We start from the raw sequence: 22,177 nt of genomic DNA, 5'->3' as shown, positions 1-22,177 counted from the left end.
TGACACCCATGGTGACGCACACAGTGACACACGGACACACGGTGACACATGGACACACAGTGACACATGGACACACGGTGACACATGGACACACGGTGACACATGGACATGGGTATACACACGGTGACGCATGGACACACGGTGACACACAGTGACACATGGACACACGGTGACACATGGACATGGGTATACACACAGTGACGCGCAGACACACAGTGACACACACGGTGACATGGACACAGGTATACACATGGTGACATACAGACACAGTGACACATGGACACGGTGACATACGGACACGGGTATACACATGGTGATGCACGGACACACAGTGACACACAGACACATGGTGACATGGACACAGGTATGCACATGATCACACACAGTGACACACGGACACACTGTGACACATGGACACACAGTGACACATGGACACACAGTGACACATGGACACACAGTGACACATGGACATGGGTATACACACGGTGACGCACAGACACACGGTGACATGGACGCAGGTATACACACGGTGACACACAGACACACAGTGACATGGACACAGGTATGCACATGATCACACACAGTGACACACGGACACACTGTGACACCCATGGTGACGCACACAGTGACACACGGACACACGGTGACACATGGACACACAGTGACACATGGACACACGGTGACACATGGACACACGGTGACACATGGACATGGGTATACACACGGTGACGCATGGACACACGGTGACACACAGTGACACATGGACACACGGTGACACATGGACATGGGTATACACACAGTGACGCGCAGACACACAGTGACACACACGGTGACATGGACACAGGTATACACATGGTGACATACAGACACGGGTATGCACATGATCACACACAGTGACACACAGACACACTGTGATACCCACGGTGACGCACAGTGACACATGGACACACAGTGACATGGACACAGGTATACACACAGTCACATGGTGATGCACACAGTGACACACAGACACGGGTATGTGTAGGGAGCTCCTCTCTGAGCCAGGCGCTGCAGCTCCAGAGGCCACGCACGGTGATGCAGGGACACACGGTGACACCCATGGTGATGCACACAGTGACACACAGACACTGGTATGCACAGGGGAGCTCCTCTCTGAGCCAGATGCTATAGCTCCAGAGGCCATGCATGGTGATGCATGGACACATGGTGACACACGGACACATGGTGACACATGGACACACAGTGATGCACACAGTGACACACGGACACACGGTGACACAGACACAGGTATACACATGGTGACATACAGACACTGGTATGCACAGGGGGCTCCTGCTGAGCCAGGCACTGCAGCTCCCGAGGCCATGCACGGTGACACATAAACACACGGTGACACATGAACACACGGTGACACCCACGGTGATGCACACAGTAACACACAGACACGGGTATGCACAGGGGAGCTCATCTCTGAGCCAGGTGCTGCAGTTCCAGAGGCCATGCATGGTGACGCAGGGACACACAGTGACACTGGATACACGGTGACACCCATGGTGATACACACAGGGACACACAGACACGGGTATAAACATGGTGACATACACAGTGACACACAGACATATAGTGACACGGTGATGCACACATGGTGACATGGTGACACCCACATTGATGGACATTCACGGTGACATATATGGGTCTGCACACAATCACACACGGTGACACACTGACACAGTCCCACACACGATGCTTGACAATGCACACACAGTGACACATGGACACCGGTCTGCACACGATGACACACTGGCACACACACATGGTGACACACACAGTGACACACAGGGACACCCATGGTGCTTGGTGACACATGGTGACACACAGACATGGGTATGCACATAGTCACACACACAGTGACACATTGACAGACAAGGACACCCACAGTGCTCGGTGACACACATGTGACATATGGGCAGGGGTCTGCACACAGTCACACACATGGTGACAACTGACACAGTCACACACACGGTGACACATGGACATGGGTATGCACACGGTGACACACTGACACACAGTGACATACACAGTGCTCAGTGATGCACACATGGTGACACACTGACAGGTATACAATCATACACGGTGACACACTGACACAGTCACGGTGTTACAATACTCTGACACACAGTGATACACACGGTGATACAGTGACACACGCGCTGACACACGTGGTACCAGTGACACACAGTGACATACACACAATGACGCATGGAGACACAGTGACTCTCATAGTGACACAGTGACACGCACAAGGACATCACAGAGTGTCCTCAAGCAGTGACACCCGCGCTCTTACACAGACACGCTGTCAGCGTGCACACTGCGACCTGGATGCACAGACACACGCTCGGCCACACAGCCGCACAGAGAGGCAGCGCAGGCAGACACAGACCAGGAGGGAGGGCAGAAGTGCACCCCAGACACACGCACACACGTACCCAGGACACCCGCTCAGCCGCACACGCACACTGGCACGGGTTCGAGTTTAACGCGTTGTTGCTGACTTGTGGCAGCTGCCCATTTCCGGCTCAGCCGCCTCTGGAGTCCACGGCCCTGGACTGAGCCCACAGCACCTTGGGGACCTGGGCTGCTCCCGGCGAGACTCTGAGTTTGCTCTTGGACGCAGCCTTGCCTGGCCCACGCCCGGGTCCAGCCTCTGCCTGGAGGGTCCTGCTGCTGCCCCCTTGCCCAGCCCTGCCTAGCCCCGCCAGCCCGTCAGCCTCCTCCTGGGGAGGTCCCGGGCTGGGGGCGGCCGTCCCTTGTCTTTGTCTATCTGACATTCGGTGTGTGCTCTGTGTGACGCAAGCTGGGTTGAGTGACAGCAAGGACCTGGGGACCCGCAGAGCTGCAGGCGGGCCGCTGGGAGCCTGTGTGGGCGGCTGGTGGCCGGGATGGCCCTAGAGAAGCAGTGCCCGGCTCTTGTCACAGACGTCCTGGACCGGAAGCTGAGGCTGTGTGTGTGTGTGTGGGGGTGCTGACTCCTTAGGCGCTCGCTCCCCAGGCCCCCACCGGCTGACTCCCTGCTGTTGTCCCCACACCTTCAGCTCCAAGGGCACTGCTCAGGCCACAGCTGAGGTCCCCAGAGCCAGGGCCGGACGGTGTGGCCGCCTTAGCCACCTGCAGGGACTCAGCCACCAGGGGAGGGCCAGGCTGTGGCGTTGACACCGCAGTGGCCTCGGGCGTCCCTTGAGAGACCATTAATGAAGGGAAGGGCCCGGGGAGCCCCGGGCAGGATGCTGGCTGGGCCCGGGACCCAGCTTTCTCCTTACTCCCTGGGCACCTGGGAGGGGGTCGTGGAGGTGGAGGAGGTGGAGGAAGCACAATCTGCCCCCCTCCACCCCCGCCATAAGAATCAGGGCCCAAGATTTACTGGGGGTGCGGACTTCTACCACCAGGGTCCCGGAGAGCAAGCCAGACAGCCCAAGGCTGGGAGGCCGGGGGGGGGGGTCCTTCTAGAACATTCTGGAGGCTTCTGCGTCTCCTTACCAAACCTGCCTCCCTCTGGCTCTGGGAAAGGCTCGGGGGCTCGCTGATTCCCGGCACGGCTATGACCTGAGCCGCGTCTGGCCTAGGCCTCCCTGTCCCAGGGACCCCCAGCGCCCCCTGCTGCTCAGGCCACAGTTGGGAAGGGACCGGGGAGGACACGGGGGCTCCTGGGCCCCGGCCTTCCCCGCCCCCCGCCCCGTCCCCGGGGTCCGGCTGCTCTCAGAGACGATAGACTGGAACGGTTACTTCTGAGAGTCCCACCTGCCTTGGGAGCCTCGCGGATGAAGGCCCGGGACGTGGTGTGGGCGGTCCACCGTCCCTAGTGGGCAGGGCCCTTCCTGCCAGCAGCTGGGAGTGCTCCCAGTAAGGGGCTCTCACTGGACCCTCCAGGGGTCCCTGGCCGGGAGAGAGGGCTCGGGAGCCCTGCCTCAGAGAGAGGAAGGCGGGCTTGGCCGGCTCGTGGGCGCACCTGGCCTCTCGCGGCAGGCTCACACCTGCGCGGGAAGGAGCCAGTGGTGCGCTGAGGGTCTCCGTGTAATGCGCTGAAGGGTACCGCGTGGCCATTGTCTGCCCAGCGTTCACGTCACCACGAGGGAGGCAGGATGTGGGGGACCCGAGCATCCGCAGAGTCCGCCTCCCTGGGGGTCCTGGACAGCCTCCCGTGCACACTGCGGGACGATTGTGCCCACAACAGAAAGCTGACCATCTCGGCTGTTGTGGCGTGTGCGTGTTGTGGTGTGTGTGTTGTGGCACGTGTGTTGTGGTGTGTGTTGTGACATGTACATGTTGTGATGTGTGTTGTGGCATATGTGTTGTGACATGTGTTGTGGTGTGTGTGCATTGTGATGTGTGTTGTGGCGTGTGCACATTGTGGCATGTGTTGTGCCATGTGCATGTTGTGTGTTGTGCCATGTGCATGTTGTGACATGCACGTGTTGTGACGTGTGTTGTGGCATATGTGTTGTGACATGTGTTGCGTGTTGTGACGTGTGTCATGATGTGTGTTGTGGCGTGTGTGCATTATGACGTGTTGTGGCATGTGCATGTTGTGACATGTGTGCTGTGGCATGTGTACATTGTGGCATGTGTGCATTGTGGCACATACATGTTGTGACATATGTGTTGTGGCGTGTGTTGTGTGTTGTGACATGTACATATTGTGATATGTGCATGTTGCGGCATGTGTGTTGAGGCATGTGTTGTGTGTTGTGACATGTGTGTTGTGATGTGTGCGTGTTGTGGTGTGTGCGATGCGGTGGCATTCGGTGCACCCCCGCTGGCTCCCCACCTCCCCACGCTGCCTCCACTCCCAGAGCAGAGGGGGACGCTGGGTGCCCGCCTCGGCAGAGTGGACGCCCAGCGGAGACTCCGTGCCCAGTTCAGATGCCGTGCCGGGCGGCCACTGAGAGGTCTGGAGAGCCGACCGTGGCTTTGGAACGACCACGGGGAGTCACGGCTTCCCGGCGCCGGCCCGCTGCCTGGCCGGGGTTTATTTTAAGCCTTCAGAGCATGTGCGCCGCGCTTTTGCAGCCGGTCCCTCCCCCGGTTTATGCAAATAGAAGCCCCCACACCAACTGCCTGCCTGGGGCAGAGACACTGGCCACACACTCCACCGGCGGGCCACACATGCCGCCACCAGGAGGAGGCGCCAGACCTGGAGCCTGGGCTGGGTGGGGGCACTTGGCCTCTCCTGTGGCCTGGGCCCAGAGCCCAGGGTCAGCTCCCCTGCAGCAGAGCAGGGGCAGTGCTGGGCGGGGCAGCGCTGGGCGGGGCATGCTTTTCTTGCTGGTTACAATGCTGAATGCGTAGAAGGCGCCAGGTGCAGCAGGGGGTTGGGGAGACTGTGAACCCCTGTCTGCGCCGTCCCTGCCCTGTGCACCTGTGCCGGCCTTCTGACCACTTCTAGCCGTGGAGACAGGGGCACACCGGCACCGTGGGAGGAGCCTGACCGCTGCGGGGTGGGGCACCAGGAGAGGGAGACGCATGGGCAGCTGGTGGCGTCCAGCAGTCGCAGGGTGGAGAGACGGTGAGCGAGAGCTCTGAGCCACTTTACCGGGCAGATTTGCTGTGCGGTCACAGACACCCCCTGCCCCCCAGCACTTGGTGCTTTTATTTTTTTTAAGACTTATTTAATTTGAAAGAATTACACAGAGAAGAGACAGAGAGAGAGAGAGGTTTTCTATCCACTGGGTCACTCCCCAATTTGGCCGCGATGGCTGGAGCTGTGCTGATCCAAAGCCAGCAGCCAGGTGCTTCTTCTGGGTCTCCCATGTGGATGCAGGGGCCCAAGGACTTGGGCCATCCTCCACTGCTTTCTCAGGCCACAGGAGAGAGCTGGACCAGAAGTGGAACAGCCGGGTCCTGAACCGGCTTGGTGCTGTCTTGTAAAGATGGATTTGTTCCCACCCTAGGCCCCCACCCCCTTGCGTCTCCACTTCTGTGCCGCCCCCAAACACATAGACGAGAATGTCCACAAGAGGGCGCTGTCTGTAACAGTCCCGGGATGGCCACACCACAGGTCCTCTGTTCCCACCACTGCCCGCGAGGACACAGAAGGCGACTTGCTAGGACTCATCTCAGAGCACGGTGCCAGGAATGGGGGGCTGCAGCTCCAGACGGCTCAACTTGGTGCGGGTGCCGCAGCCTTCCCACTCTGAGCGTGCACCTGGCGCTCAGCTCCTGCTGCCGACGCCGGTCTGTGCCGCCATGCGCAAAGCGTCTTTGGAAAGTGGCGACTGCTGCTGGGGACGGCCGTCCTGGGGCCCAGCACACTGGATCGGAAACCCGCGGGGAGATCGCGTCTTCCCGGTCCCACTTCCTGCTCCCCTCCACCTCCCCTCGGCACGCGCGCACTGGGCGTGTCTTGTTCTGGTCAGTCCCCTCGCTGTGGCCTCCCGTCCGGAGTCGCCCTCTCGGTCCCCTTCAAGGCAGGGGCCCCCCTTCTCCCTGGGGTGCACTTTCAGAGGCAAAGCCACGAGGACCCCAGCGTCCATGCCCTGACCATTCCGGCCACCAGCCGCCTGCCCTAACCACCACCCCGGCCAGTACCAGGGAGGCCCCCGGGCCCCAGAGCCACTGCCATCTTCCACCCCCGCGACCATGGTCCTTTGTCACGGCAGCCGGGGACTTGAAGCTGGCTGGGAGCCGTGGGGCTGCGGTCTGAACCCAGTTTGCCCCTTCTCGATGCTAAAAACAGAAAGCGCCCAGCCTCTGGGGCACCTCCTGCAAAACCCTGGGGTGGCCCCCAGTAAGGCCCAGATGCCCGCCCCCCCCGGGGTGGGGGGGCTGCCCAGGGCATCAGACAAGGCCTGGGCTCTTGTCCATCACCGAACAAGGGACCCCGAAGGGCTGGGGGCTCCGGCTTCAGCTGGTTTTTTGCGGCTCTGTGAGGTCTGGATCCGCCGTGGCTGCCGCCTGCGGCACTTCCTGCCGACAAGCTGGCCGGGGGGCGGTGGTCAGCGGGCTCCCGGGAGGCCTCTGCTGGGTGGCGCTTAAGTGGGTGATAAATTGGAGGTGACAGTCGGGATCGATCCGCCTGGGGCCTTGCGCAGTGGGAATTGTCTGTCGCTGGGCTGTGAAGGGAGTCCTGCCCGGGGAGGGGCAGCCCCCGGGGAGGCCGTCATGGCCACCGTGGCAGGGGCTCGGCACAGGCGCTCCCAGGCCGCCGGGAGCAGCCCCTCCCCCTGCGCACAGCCCCTCCGCCTGCAGGCTCAGAGCCACGCGTCAGGGGCTCTGCTGACCTGGCCACTCCCACAGCTGCGTCCCTGAGATGTCATCCACAGGCCCCACCGTCTTGCCACTCCCAGGGCACAACTGTCGTTTAGCACATTCGTAATTGTGTGCGGCCATCACCGTGGGTGGTTCAGTACATTTGCTTGCTTTCTTTATTGTAAATACATTGTTTTGAAAGGCAGAGTTCGCCGGCCCCGCGGCTCACTAGGCTAATCCTCCACCTAGTGGTGCCGGCACACCGGGTTCTAGTCCCGGTCGGGGCACCGGATTCTGTCCCGGTTGCCCCTCTTCCAGGCCAGCTCTCTGCTGTGGCCCAGGAGTGCAGTGGAGGATGGCCCAAGTGCTTGGGCCCTGCACCCCATGGGAGACCAGGATAAGTACCTGGCTCCTGCCATCGGATCAGTGCGGTGCGCCGGCTGCAGTGCGCAGGCTGCGGCGGCCATTGGAGGGTGAACCAACGGCAAAGGAAGACCTTTCTCTCTGTCTCTCTCTATAAATAAATATATATAAAAAAAGGCAAAGTTCACTCCCCAAACTCTGGCCACAGCTGGGGCTGAGCCTGGAGCTCCAACCCGCATTGGTGGGATCCAAGGGGACCCAAGTACTAGAGCCATCACCACTGTCTTGCAGGGTGCGCATTAGCAGGACGCTGGCGTTGGGAGCCCGGAGCCGGGGCTGGGGCGGGGAGTCATATCCGGGTGCCCTGGTGTGGGGTGCGGGCGTCTCAGCCACTGCGCTAACCGCTTGCTCTGGGACTTTGGGTGTTCGGTGTCCTGGGCTGCTTGGCAAACTGTGAAAGCGCCGAGAATGCTGATTTTTTTAAAAAGACTTATTTACTTATTTGAAAGAATTACAGAGAGGGCTGGTGCCGTGGCTCAGTTGGCTGATCCTCTGCCTGTGGTGCCGGCATCCCATATGGGTGCCGGGTTCTAGTCCTGGTTGCTCCTCTTCCAGGCCAGCTCTCTGCTGTGGCCCAGGAGTGCAGAGGAGGATGGCCCAAGTGCTTGGGCCCTGCACCCCATGGGAGACCAGGAGAAGCACCTGGCTCCTGGCTTTGGATCGGCGCAGCTCCGGCTGTAGCGGCCATTTGGAGGGTGAACCAACGGAAGGAAGACCTCTCTCTCTGTCTCTGCCTCTCATTGTCTGTGACTCTACCTGTCAAATAAAAAAATAAAATATCTTAAAAAAAAAAAAAAAGAATTACAGAGAGATCTTCACTCCCCAAATAGCCACAATGGCTGGGGCCGGACCAGGTTGAAGCCAGGAGCCAGGAGCTTCACTGGGGTCTCCCATGTGGGTAGCGGGGGTCCAGGTGCTAGGGCCGTCCTCCAATGCTTTCCCCGGCCCATTAGCAGGGAGCTGGGTTGGAAACAGAGCAGCCGGGACTCGAACCGGTGCCCAAACTTGATGCCAGCGTTGCAGGCAGTGGCTTTACCCACAACGCCACCGTGCCAGCCCTGAGAATGCTGGTTTTCGGGGTTACACATAGACTTCAGTGAGTGAGAGACTCCACAGACGCAGAGTCTTTGCCCAGCGAGCGTGGGCCAGGGTGGCTCACCCCCAGCCTTGTGGGCATTTGGCCCCCGTGCGTGGGGGGGGTAAGGTGGCATCCCTGGCTTCCGCCCTTGTGCCCATTTGTGACAATGAACAATGTCCCCAGACACCACCAGATGTCCCCTGGGCAGGCTGCAGGGTCACGGCAGGGATCACCCCACCCTGCTCAGACTTGGAGAGCCAATGCCCCAGGACCTTAGCCCGTCCTCTGACCAGGCCCAACCCCAGGTGGGTTTATGCATGGTGGGCTGGGGTAATTTTCTGGAAAACCTGGGACAAAGACGTATGTAGACATCACATGCTACCCGGCCTCTGGGAGCCTCCCTCAGCTGGGCAGGAGGAGGCCGGGCCGAGCTGCGGGGTGGCCGGGGAGAGGACGCCCCTGCCGGCTGACAGGAGCTGAGCAGAGCCGAGAGGGCCTGGGGCGGGAGTGCCGGAGGCAGTGGTCTGTGTGGACCACCCATGGCCGCTAGGCTTCTCCTGGTGCTGGCACGGGATGGAGGCCAGCCATCTCTCCACCTGCACGTGTGTCACGTGGACGTGCACAGAGCAGCTCTCACACGTGTGCACACGCACCTTACGTATACACACGTGACTCACAGACACTACATATGTACATGCAAGAAATCATGCACACAAATATCACTACACACACAAATCATAAACACGTAGTATGCACACGTGTTCACACACAGTGCACCAAATGCACAGCACACACAAAGCACACACGCATACATGCAGACGACATATGAACCCGGGTGCACACCCAATGCACCGCGCGCGCGCACACACACACACACACACACTGTCCTCTGTGCTCGGTCAGCTGGGCGGGCACAGCCTTGGACTGGAACTGCCCACCCCGACTTTTTATAAAATATTATTTATTTATTTATTTAAAAGATTTATTTATTTATGGCAGAGTTACAGAGAGGCAGAGGGAGAGAGAGAGAGGTCTTCCATCCACTGGTTCACTCCCCAAATGGCTGCAATGGTCGGAGCTGGGCCGATCTAAAGCCAGGAGCCAGGAGCTTCCTCCTGGTCTCCCGCGTGGGTGCAGGAGCCCAAGGACCTGGGCCATCTTCCATACTATCCTAGGAGCATTAGCAGGGAGCTGGCTCAGAAGTGGTGTAGCCGGGACACGAACTGGCACCCATACGGGATGCCGGCGTTGCAGGTGGCGGCTTTACCGCTCTGCCATGGTGCCGGCCCCTTGGTCATTGTACTTTTCAACTCTGCTTCCTATTGGGTTCTTTTAATGATTTCTGTCTCTTGTTGGTGTCCTCCCGCGGGTGAGGCAGCGTCCTCACACATTCCCCCGCATTTCCTCCGTGTTGTTTCCTGTGGTTCTTTGAAGGTGTCTATAGTACACACTTCGTCCACGAGAACCACCCGAGTTCGGAAGAAGCCGTGGTTTTCCTGGTTGGGGGTTGCATTTGCCTACTTTTGTGCGTTTCTCTTCGCTTCTTGTGGAAAGCCTGGGGTGGTGGGACGTCAGGTGGCCCCTCTGGCCTGGGGCTGACGCTGCTGCTGCTTGTTGCTGTCGCTTGTTTCGTGACTTTTCCAGACCAGCTCTGCAAAGTCCATGTTCTTCCTGGATATGATCCCCCGTGTTTCCAGAGTCATCCTGGTGCCCAGCTGATGACCGGACAGATATGTCTCCGCATGTTGTGCACCATGAGGCCTCCCAGGCCTTGCAGAGGGCTGTGTGATGCGGCATGCCTGGCACACCCCGGCGGGTCGCTCACAGCTCTGCCTTAGCCTTCACTTCCTGCCTGTGCCGAGTCTCACGCTCAGCCAGAGATGAAACGTCAGGACCTTCTCGGGTCTTCCCCGGAGCAGGCACAGCCCTACAAAGATGCATCGCTTTCTAGGCTCCCAGGAACGTGTGCCAGGGCCTCTTCTCTCTCCCTCCCTCCCTCCCTCCCTCCCTCTCTCTCTCTCTCTCTCTCTTTCTTTCTTTCTTTTGACAGGCAGAGTGGACAGTGAGAGAGAGAGACAGAGAGAAAGGTCTTCCTTTGCCATTGGTTCACTCTCCAATGGCTGCCGCGGCCGGCGCGCCGCGCTGATCCAAAGCCAGGAGCCAGGTGCTTCTCCTGGTCTCCCATGGGGTGCAGGGCCCAAGCACCTGGGCCATCCTCCACTGCACTCCCTGGCCACAGCAGAGGGCTGGCCTGGAAGAGGGGCAACCGGGACAGAATCCGGCGCCCCGACCGGGACTAGAACCCGGTGTGCCAACGCCGCAAGGCGGAGGATTAGCCTAGTGAGCCGCGGCACCAGCCTTCTCTCTTTCTTAAAGATGTATTTTTATTTTATTTGAAAGGCAGAATGAGAGAGACAGGGAGGGCGAGACCTTCCATGCGCTGGTTCACTCCCTAACAGCTGCATGGCTGGGGCTGGACCAGGCTGGCGCCAGGAGCCAGGAGCTTCATCCAGGTCTCCCAGGCATCGCAGCAACTTTTCAAAGCCTCCTGTGGCTGTTTCAGTCCCCGGTTATTTCTCTGTAGCTCAGGTGGGTTTTTTTTGGGGGTGGGGTGGGGGGAGTCTCTTGTTAACCCCAGCTGGTAACACTACCACCGGCAGTTTCAATGTTATATAATTACCAATGATTATTTTTGGACAATGCCTTGGCGATAAGGCTTGGATCAGATGGAGACTCTTCGAGACAGGCCCAGCCGGGGCAGTTCTCCCGGGGAAGGGCTTTAGGGCGCCCCAAGCCCATCCTGTGTGTTCCTGGGCCTGATAGGATGTTTGCTCTCAAGCCTCACGTTCGAAAGTCTGCTGTTTTTCAAGGCTACCACGGACTTGGGAGAGAGGATTTGGGCAAAGCTGGTATTTTTCTTACACTTGCATAAATCCTCCTCAGATTTTTGTACACCACGAGATAGCTTCCAGAATTCTGAAAAGTTTGATTTTGACCAATGTTTGTCAGTGTTCTCTTTGCTTTTTTTTTTTTTTAAGATGTATTTATTTATTTGAAAGGCAGAGTCAGAGAGAGGGAGAGGGAGAGGGAGAGAGAGAGAGAATCTTCCATTCGCTGGTTTGCTCCCCGAATGGCTGCCTGGAACTCCATATGGGTCTCCCACCTGGGCGACAGGGACCCAGACACTCAGGCCATCTTCCACATTAGCTGGGAGCTGGGTCTGAAATGGAGCAGACAAGACTCGAACCGGCGTCCCTATGGGATGCTGGGCGTGGCAGACGGCGGCTTAACCCACTGCGCCGTGGCGTCAGCCCCTCTCTGCGGGTTCTCAGAGGTTCTCACCCCACTGTTCTGGAAATACCTGCTCCGATCCGTGCAACCTCAGGAGGTGAGTTCTTTTAGTGTTTGTCATTAATGAAACACACACACACACACGCACACACACGCTCAGCAAGATTCGGCGCCTCACCTGACTCACGTCCTGGGAACCTGAGCCAGGAGCTGAACTCCAACGCACCTGCTGGAATCCGTGTTCTCAGCGTCCCCACCGCTCCCCACCGCCTGGCCTCCTGCGCCCTCTCACGCCCACCTTGGTTGCCTCCCCCATGCCAGCTGTTTATCCGGCGAGTTTATTTAGGAACTTGCCGGTGGGAGGGTGTTTCGGCCCCGGAGCATGCTCTGAGCATTGGCGGAAGACGGCTCTCTTGGTAACACCAGGGGTAGGAGAGGAGGCTGTCCGGCCCATCACCTGGCGGGGGCGGGGCCTGCAGGGATGCCATAGCGCTCACCCAGCAGCCACGTCAGCTCATGCTGTGCCCAGGTGAGCAGGGATTCGAGGGTGCGTTGCTGGGTCAGGCACAGGTCAAGTTCCTGGCGGAAACCCTGCCCACTCGCCAGCCGCACCCTGCCCTGGTTCCCAACAGCACCCCCGGGGCGAGTGGGCAGCGGCTCTCAGCTCCGGCCCGGCCTGGCCTCCAGCAAGGGGGCCCAGAGCTGAGTTCTCCAGGCTCAGTCCCGGGTGATGGCACAGACAAGAGCCCCGCCTCGTGTCCCAGTCGGGAGGGGGCCGCCCGAGGTGGATGGGGAGGCGGTGAGTGGGACGTGGAAACGCGACGGAACTTCCAAAAGTGGCACTAAAGGGAAGCTTCTTTCTGTGCAAAAAAGCTTTTAAAACCCATGCACGGTGTTTTCAGAACGTGCCTTTGAAAGCCACTCGCGTGAAGCCAGGAAGAGGGTAGGCAAGGTGCGTGAGGGTGCAGGTGGTAGTCTCCCCGGGGGCTCACCTGGGAACGCCTCCTGGGTGTATCTTCCAGCCAGGCGATCCACACCAAGGGGAAGAGAGGTGGATGATGCCCTCATGCCTTTGGCATTGACCACCTTTGCCATGTGTCCAGCTGCCCGCGAGACGGGGGCGTGGTCCAGAGAGATGAGGGTGTGGCCTCGGCTGGGCGCTGCACCTGCTGATTGGGGCTGATGTCTACAGTGCAGCAGGTGCCTGCAGGCTGGGTGTGGGGCTGGCAGGCTTTCCTGGCGCCTTAGATCTGGTAAGTGACTCAAGGAATTGTTTGCATTCACACGGCCCTAGGCTCACCGGGTTTGGAGGTTCTAGTACCCGGGGGCATCCCTGTTACCCCAGGAAACAGCACCCTGGTTTCAGAAAGCTGAACAATGAGTCCATGCTGGGTTCTGCAGTCCCAGAACCAGTCGAGAGAGATGCAGGGACTCTCCTCGCTAGGACAGTGGGTTCCGATGAACACAGGAAAAGTGAGCGGTTACCCAAGACCAGGTGAGGGAAATCGGCACCTAGACTCCCAGAGCTCCTTAGCCACAGCCCGTGGCACCCGTGGCACCCGATAAAGGCAGAACACGGACCACGCTGTTCCTGGCCTACGCCTGCACCGCAGAGGCCAGTGGCCATATAGCCACGTGCTGTCACCCAGGAGCAGGGCAGCTTCGGCTCCCAGTGGCCTCAGCCCCCAGCGAGGCCAGCGAGCACCAGGCGCAGTCCCTCAGAAGGCTCCCTTTTGTGTCTCCTTCCTTCACTCAAGCGTGCGTCCACGGCTTTGGCCACTTTGCGTATGTCCTTCTCGTGGTCGTGTGGTATTCTTTTGTTATAGCCCTGGCCCGAAGTGCCGGCATCCCATATGGGTGCTGGTTCAAGTCCCAGCTGCTGCACTTCTGATCCAGCTCTCTGCTATGGCCTGGGAAAGCAGTAGAAGATGGCCCAAGTCCTTGGGCCCCTGCACCCGTGTGGGAGACCTGGAGGAAGCTCCTGGTTCCTGGCTTTGGATCAGTGCACTCTGGCCGTTACAGCCAATTGAGGAGTGAGTCAGCGGATGGAAGACTTCTCTTTCTGCTTCTCCTCTCTCTGTGTAACTCTGACTTTCAAGTGAATAAATAAATCTTAAAAAAAAGGAAAATACTGCCATTCATTCTGTCGTAGATGGGGTTCCAGTTGTTTCCAGGGTGCGATATTGCAAACCAAGCAGCTATGAACATTCTGGAGTGCACACTGATTTCTACGGAGCGCATCAGGCCGTCCCTCAGTGTCCACGAGGGATTGGTTCCAGAACCTTCTCTGAATACCGACATCTGTGGACGCTCCAGTCTCTTGCGTATACTGTGCGAACATCCTCTTGTACACTCTAAATCCCACTGCACTAACACAATGTAAATGCCATGCAGCGCTGACGTTGTGGCACAGTGGGGTGAGCCGCTACGTGCAATGCTGGCTTCTCATATCACAGTGCCAGGTGCTCTGGTTCTCATCCAGCTCCCTGCCAGTGCACCTGGGAAAGCAGCGGAAGATGGCCCAAGTACTCAGGGCCCTGCCGCCCACATGGAAGACTGGGATTCTCTCTGTCTCTCTCCCTTACACGTCTCTGTAACTGCCTTTCAAATAAATCAATATTTCAAAATGCTATCCAAATAGTTGTTGGGGTGGGTCTTTGGTACAGAAGTTAGGGTGTCTCTTGGGATACCTGCATCCCGTATCAAAGAACTTTGTTCAAGTCCGGCTCTGTTTCTTTTTTCTTTTTTTTTTTTTTTTTGACAGGCAGAGTGGACAGTGAGAGAGAGAGACAGAGAGAAAGGTCTTCCTTTTGCCGTTGGTTCACCCTCCAATGGCTGCCGCGGCCGGCGCGCTGCGGCCAGCGCGCTGCGGCCGGCGCACCGCGCTGATCCGATGGCAAGAGCCAGGAGCCAGGTGCTTTTCCTGGTCTCCCATGGGGTGCAGGGCCCAAGCACCTGGGCCATCCTCCACTGCACTCCCTGGCCACAGCAGAGAGCTGGCCTGGAAGAGGGGCAACCGGGACAGAATCCGGCGCCCCGACCGGGACTAGAACCCGGTGTGCCGGCGCCGCTAGGCGGAGGATTAGCCTAGTGAGCCGCGGCGCCGGCCTAATCCGGCTCTGTTTCTGATCCAGCTTCCTGCTTGCACACCGTGGGAGGCAGCCGGTGACGGCTCAGCCACTTGGTGCCCTCACCCTGTGGAAGCTCAGATTGCGTTCCTGGCTCCTGGCTTCAGCCTGCCCCAGCCTGGACTGTTGTGGGCATTTGGGAATGACCCAGTGAATGGAAGCTCTTACAGAGAGAAAAAGAGAAGGAGAGAGAGAGAGAGGTACCTTCCATCTGCTGGGTCACTCCCTGAATGGCTGCAACAGCCAAGACTGGGCCAGGCCAAAGCCAGGAGCCAGGAGCTGCTTCTGGGTTTCCCACATGCGTACAAGGGCCTAAGGACTTGGGCCATCTTTCACTGCTTTCCCAGGCACATGAGCAGGGAGCTGGATCAGAAGTGGAGCAGCCGGGACTTGAACTGGTGCCCGTATAGGATGCTGGTGCTGCAGGCTGATGCGTTAACCCGCGGTACCACAGTACTGGCACCCCAATTTTTAAAAGATTTATTTATTTGTTTGTTTGCTTGATAGGCAGAGTAACAGAGAGAGTAACACAGGGAGAGTGTGTGTGTCTTCCGTCTGCTGGCTCACTCCCCAAATGACTGCAATAGCTGGAGCTGGGCCATGCTGAAACCGGAGACAGGACCTCTGTCCATGTTTCCTATGTGGGTGGCAGGAGCCCGAGCACGTGGCCATCTTTTGCTGCTTTCCCAGGCCACAGCAGGGAGCTGGATGGAAAGTGGAGCAGCCGGGACTCGAACATGTGGTGCCAGGAGCCCATCTGGCTGCTTCACCCACTGTGCCACAATGGGATCCCTTAAATTAAAATTAAAAAAAAAAAAGTTTTTATTATTATTAGTATTTTTTTTTTTTGACAGGCAGAGTGGACAGTGAGAGAGAGAGACAGAGAGAAAGGTCTTCCTTTGCTGTTGGTTCACCCTCCAATGGCCGCCGCGGCTGGCGCGGTGCGGCCGGCGCACCGCGCTGATCCGATGGCAGGAGCCAGGAGCCAGGTGCTTTTCCTGGTCTCCCATGGGGTGCAGGGCCCAAGCACTTGGGCCATCCTCCACTGCACTCCCTGGCCACAGCAGAGAGCTGGCCTGGAAGAGGGGCAACCGGGACAGAATCCGGAGCCCCAACCGGGACTAGAACCTGGTGTGCCGGCGCCGCTAGGCGGAGGATTAGCCTAGTGAGCCGCGGCGCCGGCCCAAAAAAAAAAAGTTTTAAAACAAGATTTATTGGGGCAGGCACTGCAGTGTAGCGGGTAAAGCCGCGGCCTGCAGTGTCAGCATCCCACATGGACACCAGTTCAAGTACTAGATGCTCCACTTTTTTTTTTTTTTTTTTTATTTTACTTGAAAGTCAGAGTTACAGAGAGGCAGAGGCAGAGAGAGAGAGAGAGAGAGGAATCTTCCATCTGCTGGTTCCTTTTCCAAATGGCTGCAACAGCCAGGGCTGAGCCAGGCCAAGACCAGGAGCCAGGAACTTCCTCCGGGTCTCCCATGTGGGCGCGGGGGCCCAGGCACTTGGGCCATCTTCTGCTGCTTTCCCAGGCACACCAGCAGGGAGCTGGATGGGAAGTGGAGCAGCTGGCTCTCAAACTGGTGCCCATAAGGGATGCTGGCCCCACAGGCAGCAGCTTTACCCACTACACCCAAGAGATGACCCCTTAAAAATGTTAATGTATGAATGTATGTATCCCACACTGAGGCTGCCCTTAATGATTTATTTTGATTAACATATGTTCTTAATTTAAAAAAAAATTTATCTGAGAAGGTTCCAGTGTCTTGGGACAGCAGGTTAAGCTGCCACTTGGGACACATCCATCCCACATGGGCACCAGTTCAAGTCCTGGCTGCTCCACTTCTGATCCAGCTCCCTGCTGATGGCCCGGGAAAGCAGCAGAAGGTGGCCCAAGTGCTTGGGCCCCTGTACCCACGTGGGAGACCTGGAAGAAGCTCCTGGCTTTTGGCTTTGGCCTGGCTCAGCCCTGGCTATTGTGGCCAATTGGGGAGTGAACCAAAGGATGGAAGACCTCTCTCTCTGTGTCTCTGTCTCTCTCTCAATCTCTGTAACTCTAACTTTCAAATAAATAAACCTTTAAAAAATTTTTTATGTGAGAAACAGAGAAAGAGAGAGACAGAGACAGACTGAGCCCCAGGCTGCTGGCTCATTCTCTAAACGCCCAGAGCAGCCAGCTCCAGGGCAGCCAGACACCAGGGGTCAGGCGCTGTGTATCCACGACCCCCAGGTGGGCGGTGGGCAGCTGGCTCTGGTAGCGTCACCCGCCTGCCCTGGGCTGCCGAGGCAGCAAACTGGGCTCAGGAGGGGCAGCTGGGGCTCCGAGCCAGGGAACCCGGGTGCGAACCCACGGGGCGAACCCTGCTCCAGCTGATGAGAAACGGGAGACAGCTCTGACCCTGTGGTCACCAAGTGCTTGTTTAGACGACTCTGCCTGCCCCAAGCCGGGAGAGCATTCTCCTTCCTCCTGTCGCCCGGGGACTGCGGGCTGACCGTCAGAGCGGGGGGCCCGTGGGACTGTGGGCTGACTGTCAGAGTGGGGGCCCGTGGGACTGCGCGCTGACCGTCAGAATGGGGAGGCCATGGGACCGCGGGCTGACTGTCAGAGTGGGGAGCCCGTGGGACCGTGGACTGACCGTCAGAGTGGGAGCCCATGGGACTGCGGGCTGACCGTCCGAGGGGGGAGCCCGTGGGATTGGGTGCTGACCGTCAGAGTGGGGAGCCCATGGGACCGCGGGCTGGCCGTCAGAGTGGGGAGCCCGTGAGACTGTGGGCTGGCCGTCAGAGGGGAGAGCCCGTGGGACTGGGTGCTGACCGTCAGAGCGGGGAGCCCGTGGGACCGTGGACTGACCGTCAGAATGGGGAGGCCATGGGACCGCGGGCTGACCGTCAGAGTGGGGAGCCCGTGGGACTGGGTGCTGACCGTCAGAGTGGGGAGCCCGTGGGACTGGGTGCTGACCGTCAGAGCGGGGAGCCCGTGGGACTGGGTGCTGACCGTCAGAGTGGGGAGCCTGTGGGACCGCGGGCTGACCATCAGAGGGGAGAGCCCGTGGGACCGCGGGCTGACCGTCAGAGTGGAGAGCCCGTGGGACCGCGGGCTGACCGTCAGAGTGGAGAGCCCGTGGGACCGCGGGCTGACCGTCAGAGCGGGGAGCCCGTGGGACTGCGGGCTGACCGTCAGTGTGGGGAGCCCGTGGGACTGCGGGCTGACCGTCAGAGGGGGGAGCCCGTGGGACTGTGGGCTGACCGTCAGAGTGGGGAGCCCGTGGGACTGCGGGCTGACCGTCAGTGTGGGGAGCCCGTGGGACTGCGGGCTGACCGTCAGAGGGGGGAGCCCGTGGGACTGTGGGCTGACCGTCAGAGTGGGGAGCCCGTGGGACTGCGGGGCCGACCATCAGAGTGCGGGGAAGGCAGCAGGATTTATGGCTTCCATTGAAGCCACGTGCTCTCCTCAAGGACTTTCAGCACGGGGCTCACTCGGGCTGACTGATCTCCTGACGCCACTGTCCCGCCCACCTCGGGCCAGCTCACCACCCCCATGGCAATGACCCGGCTCTCGGGGCAGCGTCTCAGCGGTGCCCAGCTTATCCTGGCCTCCAGCCAATCCTGCCCAGGCTCTGTTCCGTGAGAAGGGCGTCCTCCAGCGGGTCCGCTCTCTCCCTGACCTCGGCCACACGGGGCACCGCCGTCCTGTAATGCTACTCCTCCAACCTCGGGTCAGCCCTTCCTCCAGGAAGCCTTCCCTGGCTGCACAGCCCCGCCCCTCACGTCCAGGCCGGGTGACCTCAGTGGGTGCACCCCGTGGCTGCGTAACCTTTTATTTAAATCTCTCCTCCTCCGTAATTTCTCTGAGTGAAAAGTTCACGGGAAAGGAGCTTCCCAAACATTTTTAAAGATTTATTATTGAAGACTCCACCGGGGTCTCCCGCCTGAGTGGCAGGGGCCCAAGGACGCCGCCGCCATCGTCCGCAGCCTTCGCAGGGGCGGGAGGCCGCCGCGTCAGAACGCCAGCCTCCCCTAAATACTGATGAATTAATACATTTAAGGTAGAATCCTCTCCCGGGGACCCAGAGGAGATGGCGCCTGAGGGAATGCAGGAGCTTCCCGCTCTCGCATCTAACATTTGGCAAACGGCTGAGTATTTCTGAGCTTCGGCTTTCCAATCGGTGCAGTCACATCACACAGGGCTGCAGCGAGCATCGAATAAGACGCTCAAGCGCTTTGTGCATGATTGGCACATGAGGGGCACTTCCGGTGTTGGAGCCGCCATGCGCTTACACAGCACACGCCGGGCTGGGCCTCCCCGTGCGCATGCGCGGTCTCAGTCGCGCTCGTACCTTTGCCCCCCCCTCCCCGGGCGCCTCTACGCGTGCGCGTTCGGCCGGAACCCTCTCCCGGGGCCTGAAGGGAAGGAGGCGGGGCTTGCGAGTGCGTCTGCGCCGCCGCGGCGCGCGCCGCGGGGGGCGGGGCCGCGCAGGCGCGCAGGGCGCCCCGGCTCCGGAGCATAAACAAGAGCAGGGTCGGGATGAGGCGGCGGTTGATCCCGGAGCAGCGAGTGGCGGCGAGCGAGGCGGCGAGCGGGGCCCGGCGCCGAGCCTGAGCGCAGCCCGACTCGCCCTCGCGCGCGCGCGCGCGCCCGCCCGCCCGCCCCTCGGCCGGGCCGATCCGCGCGCCCAGCCATGAACCTGGCGAGCCAGAGCGGCGAGGCCGGCGCGGGCCAGCTGCTCTTCGCCAACTTTAACCAGGACAACACGTAAGGCCTGGCCGGGGTCGGGGCGGGGTCGGGGTCGGGGGTCGGGGCCGGGGTCGCGGTCGGGGTCGGGGTCGTGGCGGGGTCGGGGTCGGGGTGGGGGCGGGGTCGCGGTCGGGGTCGGGGGCGGGGCCGGGGTCGCGGTCGGGGCCGGGGTCGGGGGCGGGGCCGGGGTCGTGGTGGGGGCGGGGTCGTGGCCGGGGTCGGGGTCGCGGTCGGGGTCGGGGCCGCGAGGTGGGGTCTCGCCGCCTCACGCCGCCCCGGGCTCGGCGGGGTCGCAGGCCGGGACGGAGGGCCGGGCGCCCCTCGGGGCCGGGGTCGCCCCCGCCGCGGACACGCAGGCTCTGCGAGAGGCCAGCTCGCTGGTCCCGGAGCACGGCGGGCCGGGGCTGCGCGGGGAGCCCCTGCTGCGTGTGCCCCCCAGGCCCTCCTCCTCTGCACGCTCAGGGCCCCGGCTCCCGCCCTTATCCCACCCCCTTCCCTCTCTCTCTGTCCTGAGCGGGTGGCTTTGACCCCTTCCCCGGGGCAGGAAGGAGACGGGGCAGAAATCCCGGCGCTCCCAGGGCCCCAGGACGCCAGGCCCCGGGGTTCCCGAGGCGGGGCGTCTGCCGGGATGCGGGCCGGGGGCTGTCCCCGGGGACCCGCGGGGATGGGTGACCGATGAGGTTTCTGGAGAAGGAAGGCTGAGTGGTGGGGCTGGCAGGGAGGAGAGCCATCTTGGGGAGTGAGTAAGAGGAAGTGAGGCGAGGAGGAGGAGGAGTGGCGGGTCATCTGGCATCCTCCTAAGTGGCTGTCGCTGGCCCCGTGGAATTCGCAAAGTGGCAGATGAGTCGCCCTTTTTTTTTTTTTTTTTTTGGATTAACAAGTGGTTGTGGTATGCAGCAGGTGCACTGAGCACCGTGGACAGTGCCGAGAGCGGGAAGGGGTGCCCAGGACACCTTGATGTGGCTCCTGAACGAATCACCTGGTCCCAGCCGGCCTCCGAGTCCCGGCTCCTCCTGCGCTCTGCCACGCTGGTCTTCTGCCTCTAGAGTGGGGTCCTGGGGACAGTGGATTGATTCAGAAACCGCAGCGTAGCCGAACGGTGGGACCAGCGAGTACTGTCATTCTGCAGGACCGAAGGCCAGGGCAGCGCACAGTTCCCACAGCCTGTTGCACGTGGCCTGACCAGACCATCCAGGGAGGGCAGAGGGAATTTCAGACAGATCCTGAGCCAGGAGGCTCTCCGTGTTTCAAGGCCAGCAAGAAACAGGAAGCGTCCTGAGGGCCCAGGCCCGGGATAAGTTAGGGAATTTCAGAGACAGGCTTCTCAGTTTGTCCCTGTTGATTTGTAGCAGCGGGAAGTCAAATGCGGGGAAGGCTTCCCCTTGTCATGGAGATGGAGGAGTGTCAGGGAGGAATGGGAAGGAGTGTCCTGGAGGAATGCTGCTCCACGCCCCCCGCCCCCAGGGGGGAAGGAGTGTGGAGGAATGCCCCGGGCGCTTCCCCCCTCTGAGTCCCGGGGTGAGTGGTGCAGGAGGAGTTCTCTCTGCCGTCCTTTGGACTTGCCCAGGAGACCTTGATGTAGCTCCTGAACGAATCGCAGTAGCAAATTAGGATTACACCAAAGCTTATTAGATTAAAACGACTGCCGGGCGGGGGGGGGGGGGCTGTCTGGTTTCCTTCTCTTCGCCCCTGACCTCCAGAACTGCCTGTGGCTGAGGAACGTGATTTTTAGCAAGAGGAAGGCTGTTGGCCTGGAGTCCACACGTGCTGTGTTCAGGGAGAACACTCGGAAGCCGTTCCACCCAGCAGCCTCCGTGTGCCGCGCGGGGGTCTGACCCTGTGTCTCACGTGTGAGCTGTGCACCTGCTGTGTGTCGCGCTGTGTGTCCTGCCTCTTGCCCTGGTATTAGGACTACAGGTGTTGTGGTAGTTTTTTTTTTTTTTCATGATTCTTATCCTGATCGTGTGACCAACTTTTCTTTGCTGTTTCCCTTGTTTCTTTTTTGTTTCAACTAGCACAATGCCAGAGGCAGCAAGAGGCGCTGGGCGCGGTGATCTCGCGGTGTACTGGTTAGTGCCGTCTCGGATCCTGGGAGTAACGCTTTGGAGGACCCTCTGGCTGCTCAGTTACTAAGCGGGCACGATCCCCGGGCCCTTAGCGCAAGTATCAGGCCTGGGCTTTTTCCAGTGGCCGCCACAGCTTGCGGGAAGTTGTCCGGTTTTGAACCTTTCTGGAACGGGTAGGATAAAGTGAGGGGCTTGACTTTGCAGATCTGGTGTG

At 59.9% G+C, this 22,177-nt stretch overlaps 1 protein-coding gene across 4 annotated transcripts in view; it reads left to right on the top strand.

The window, feature by feature from the left end:
• Window positions 1–19,625: 19,625 nt before the first annotated feature.
• Window positions 19,626–22,177, top strand: part of WIPI2 (WD repeat domain, phosphoinositide interacting 2) — a 31,926-nt gene continuing 29,374 nt past the window's right edge. For 2 of the 4 annotated variants that reach the window (XR_011384417.1, XM_008251210.4), the window contains exons 1-2: window positions 19,652–19,915; window positions 21,913–21,966. Coding sequence is in view for 2 of the 4 variants with exons in the window: in XM_008251210.4 (XP_008249432.3) it covers window positions 19,842–19,915; window positions 21,913–21,966 (128 nt within the window). In the remaining 2 variants the exon portion in view is untranslated. Of the gene's footprint in view, window positions 19,916–21,912; window positions 21,967–22,177 lie in introns of all 4 variants that reach the window. The other 2 variants (XM_017339076.3, XM_017339077.3) reach the window with 2 other exon arrangements.

The sequence above is a fragment of the Oryctolagus cuniculus genome, chromosome 19, assembly GCF_964237555.1.
Source record: "Oryctolagus cuniculus chromosome 19, mOryCun1.1, whole genome shotgun sequence".
NCBI lineage: Eukaryota > Metazoa > Chordata > Mammalia > Lagomorpha > Leporidae > Oryctolagus > Oryctolagus cuniculus.
This window is presented reverse-complemented; position numbering and strand designations above follow the sequence as displayed.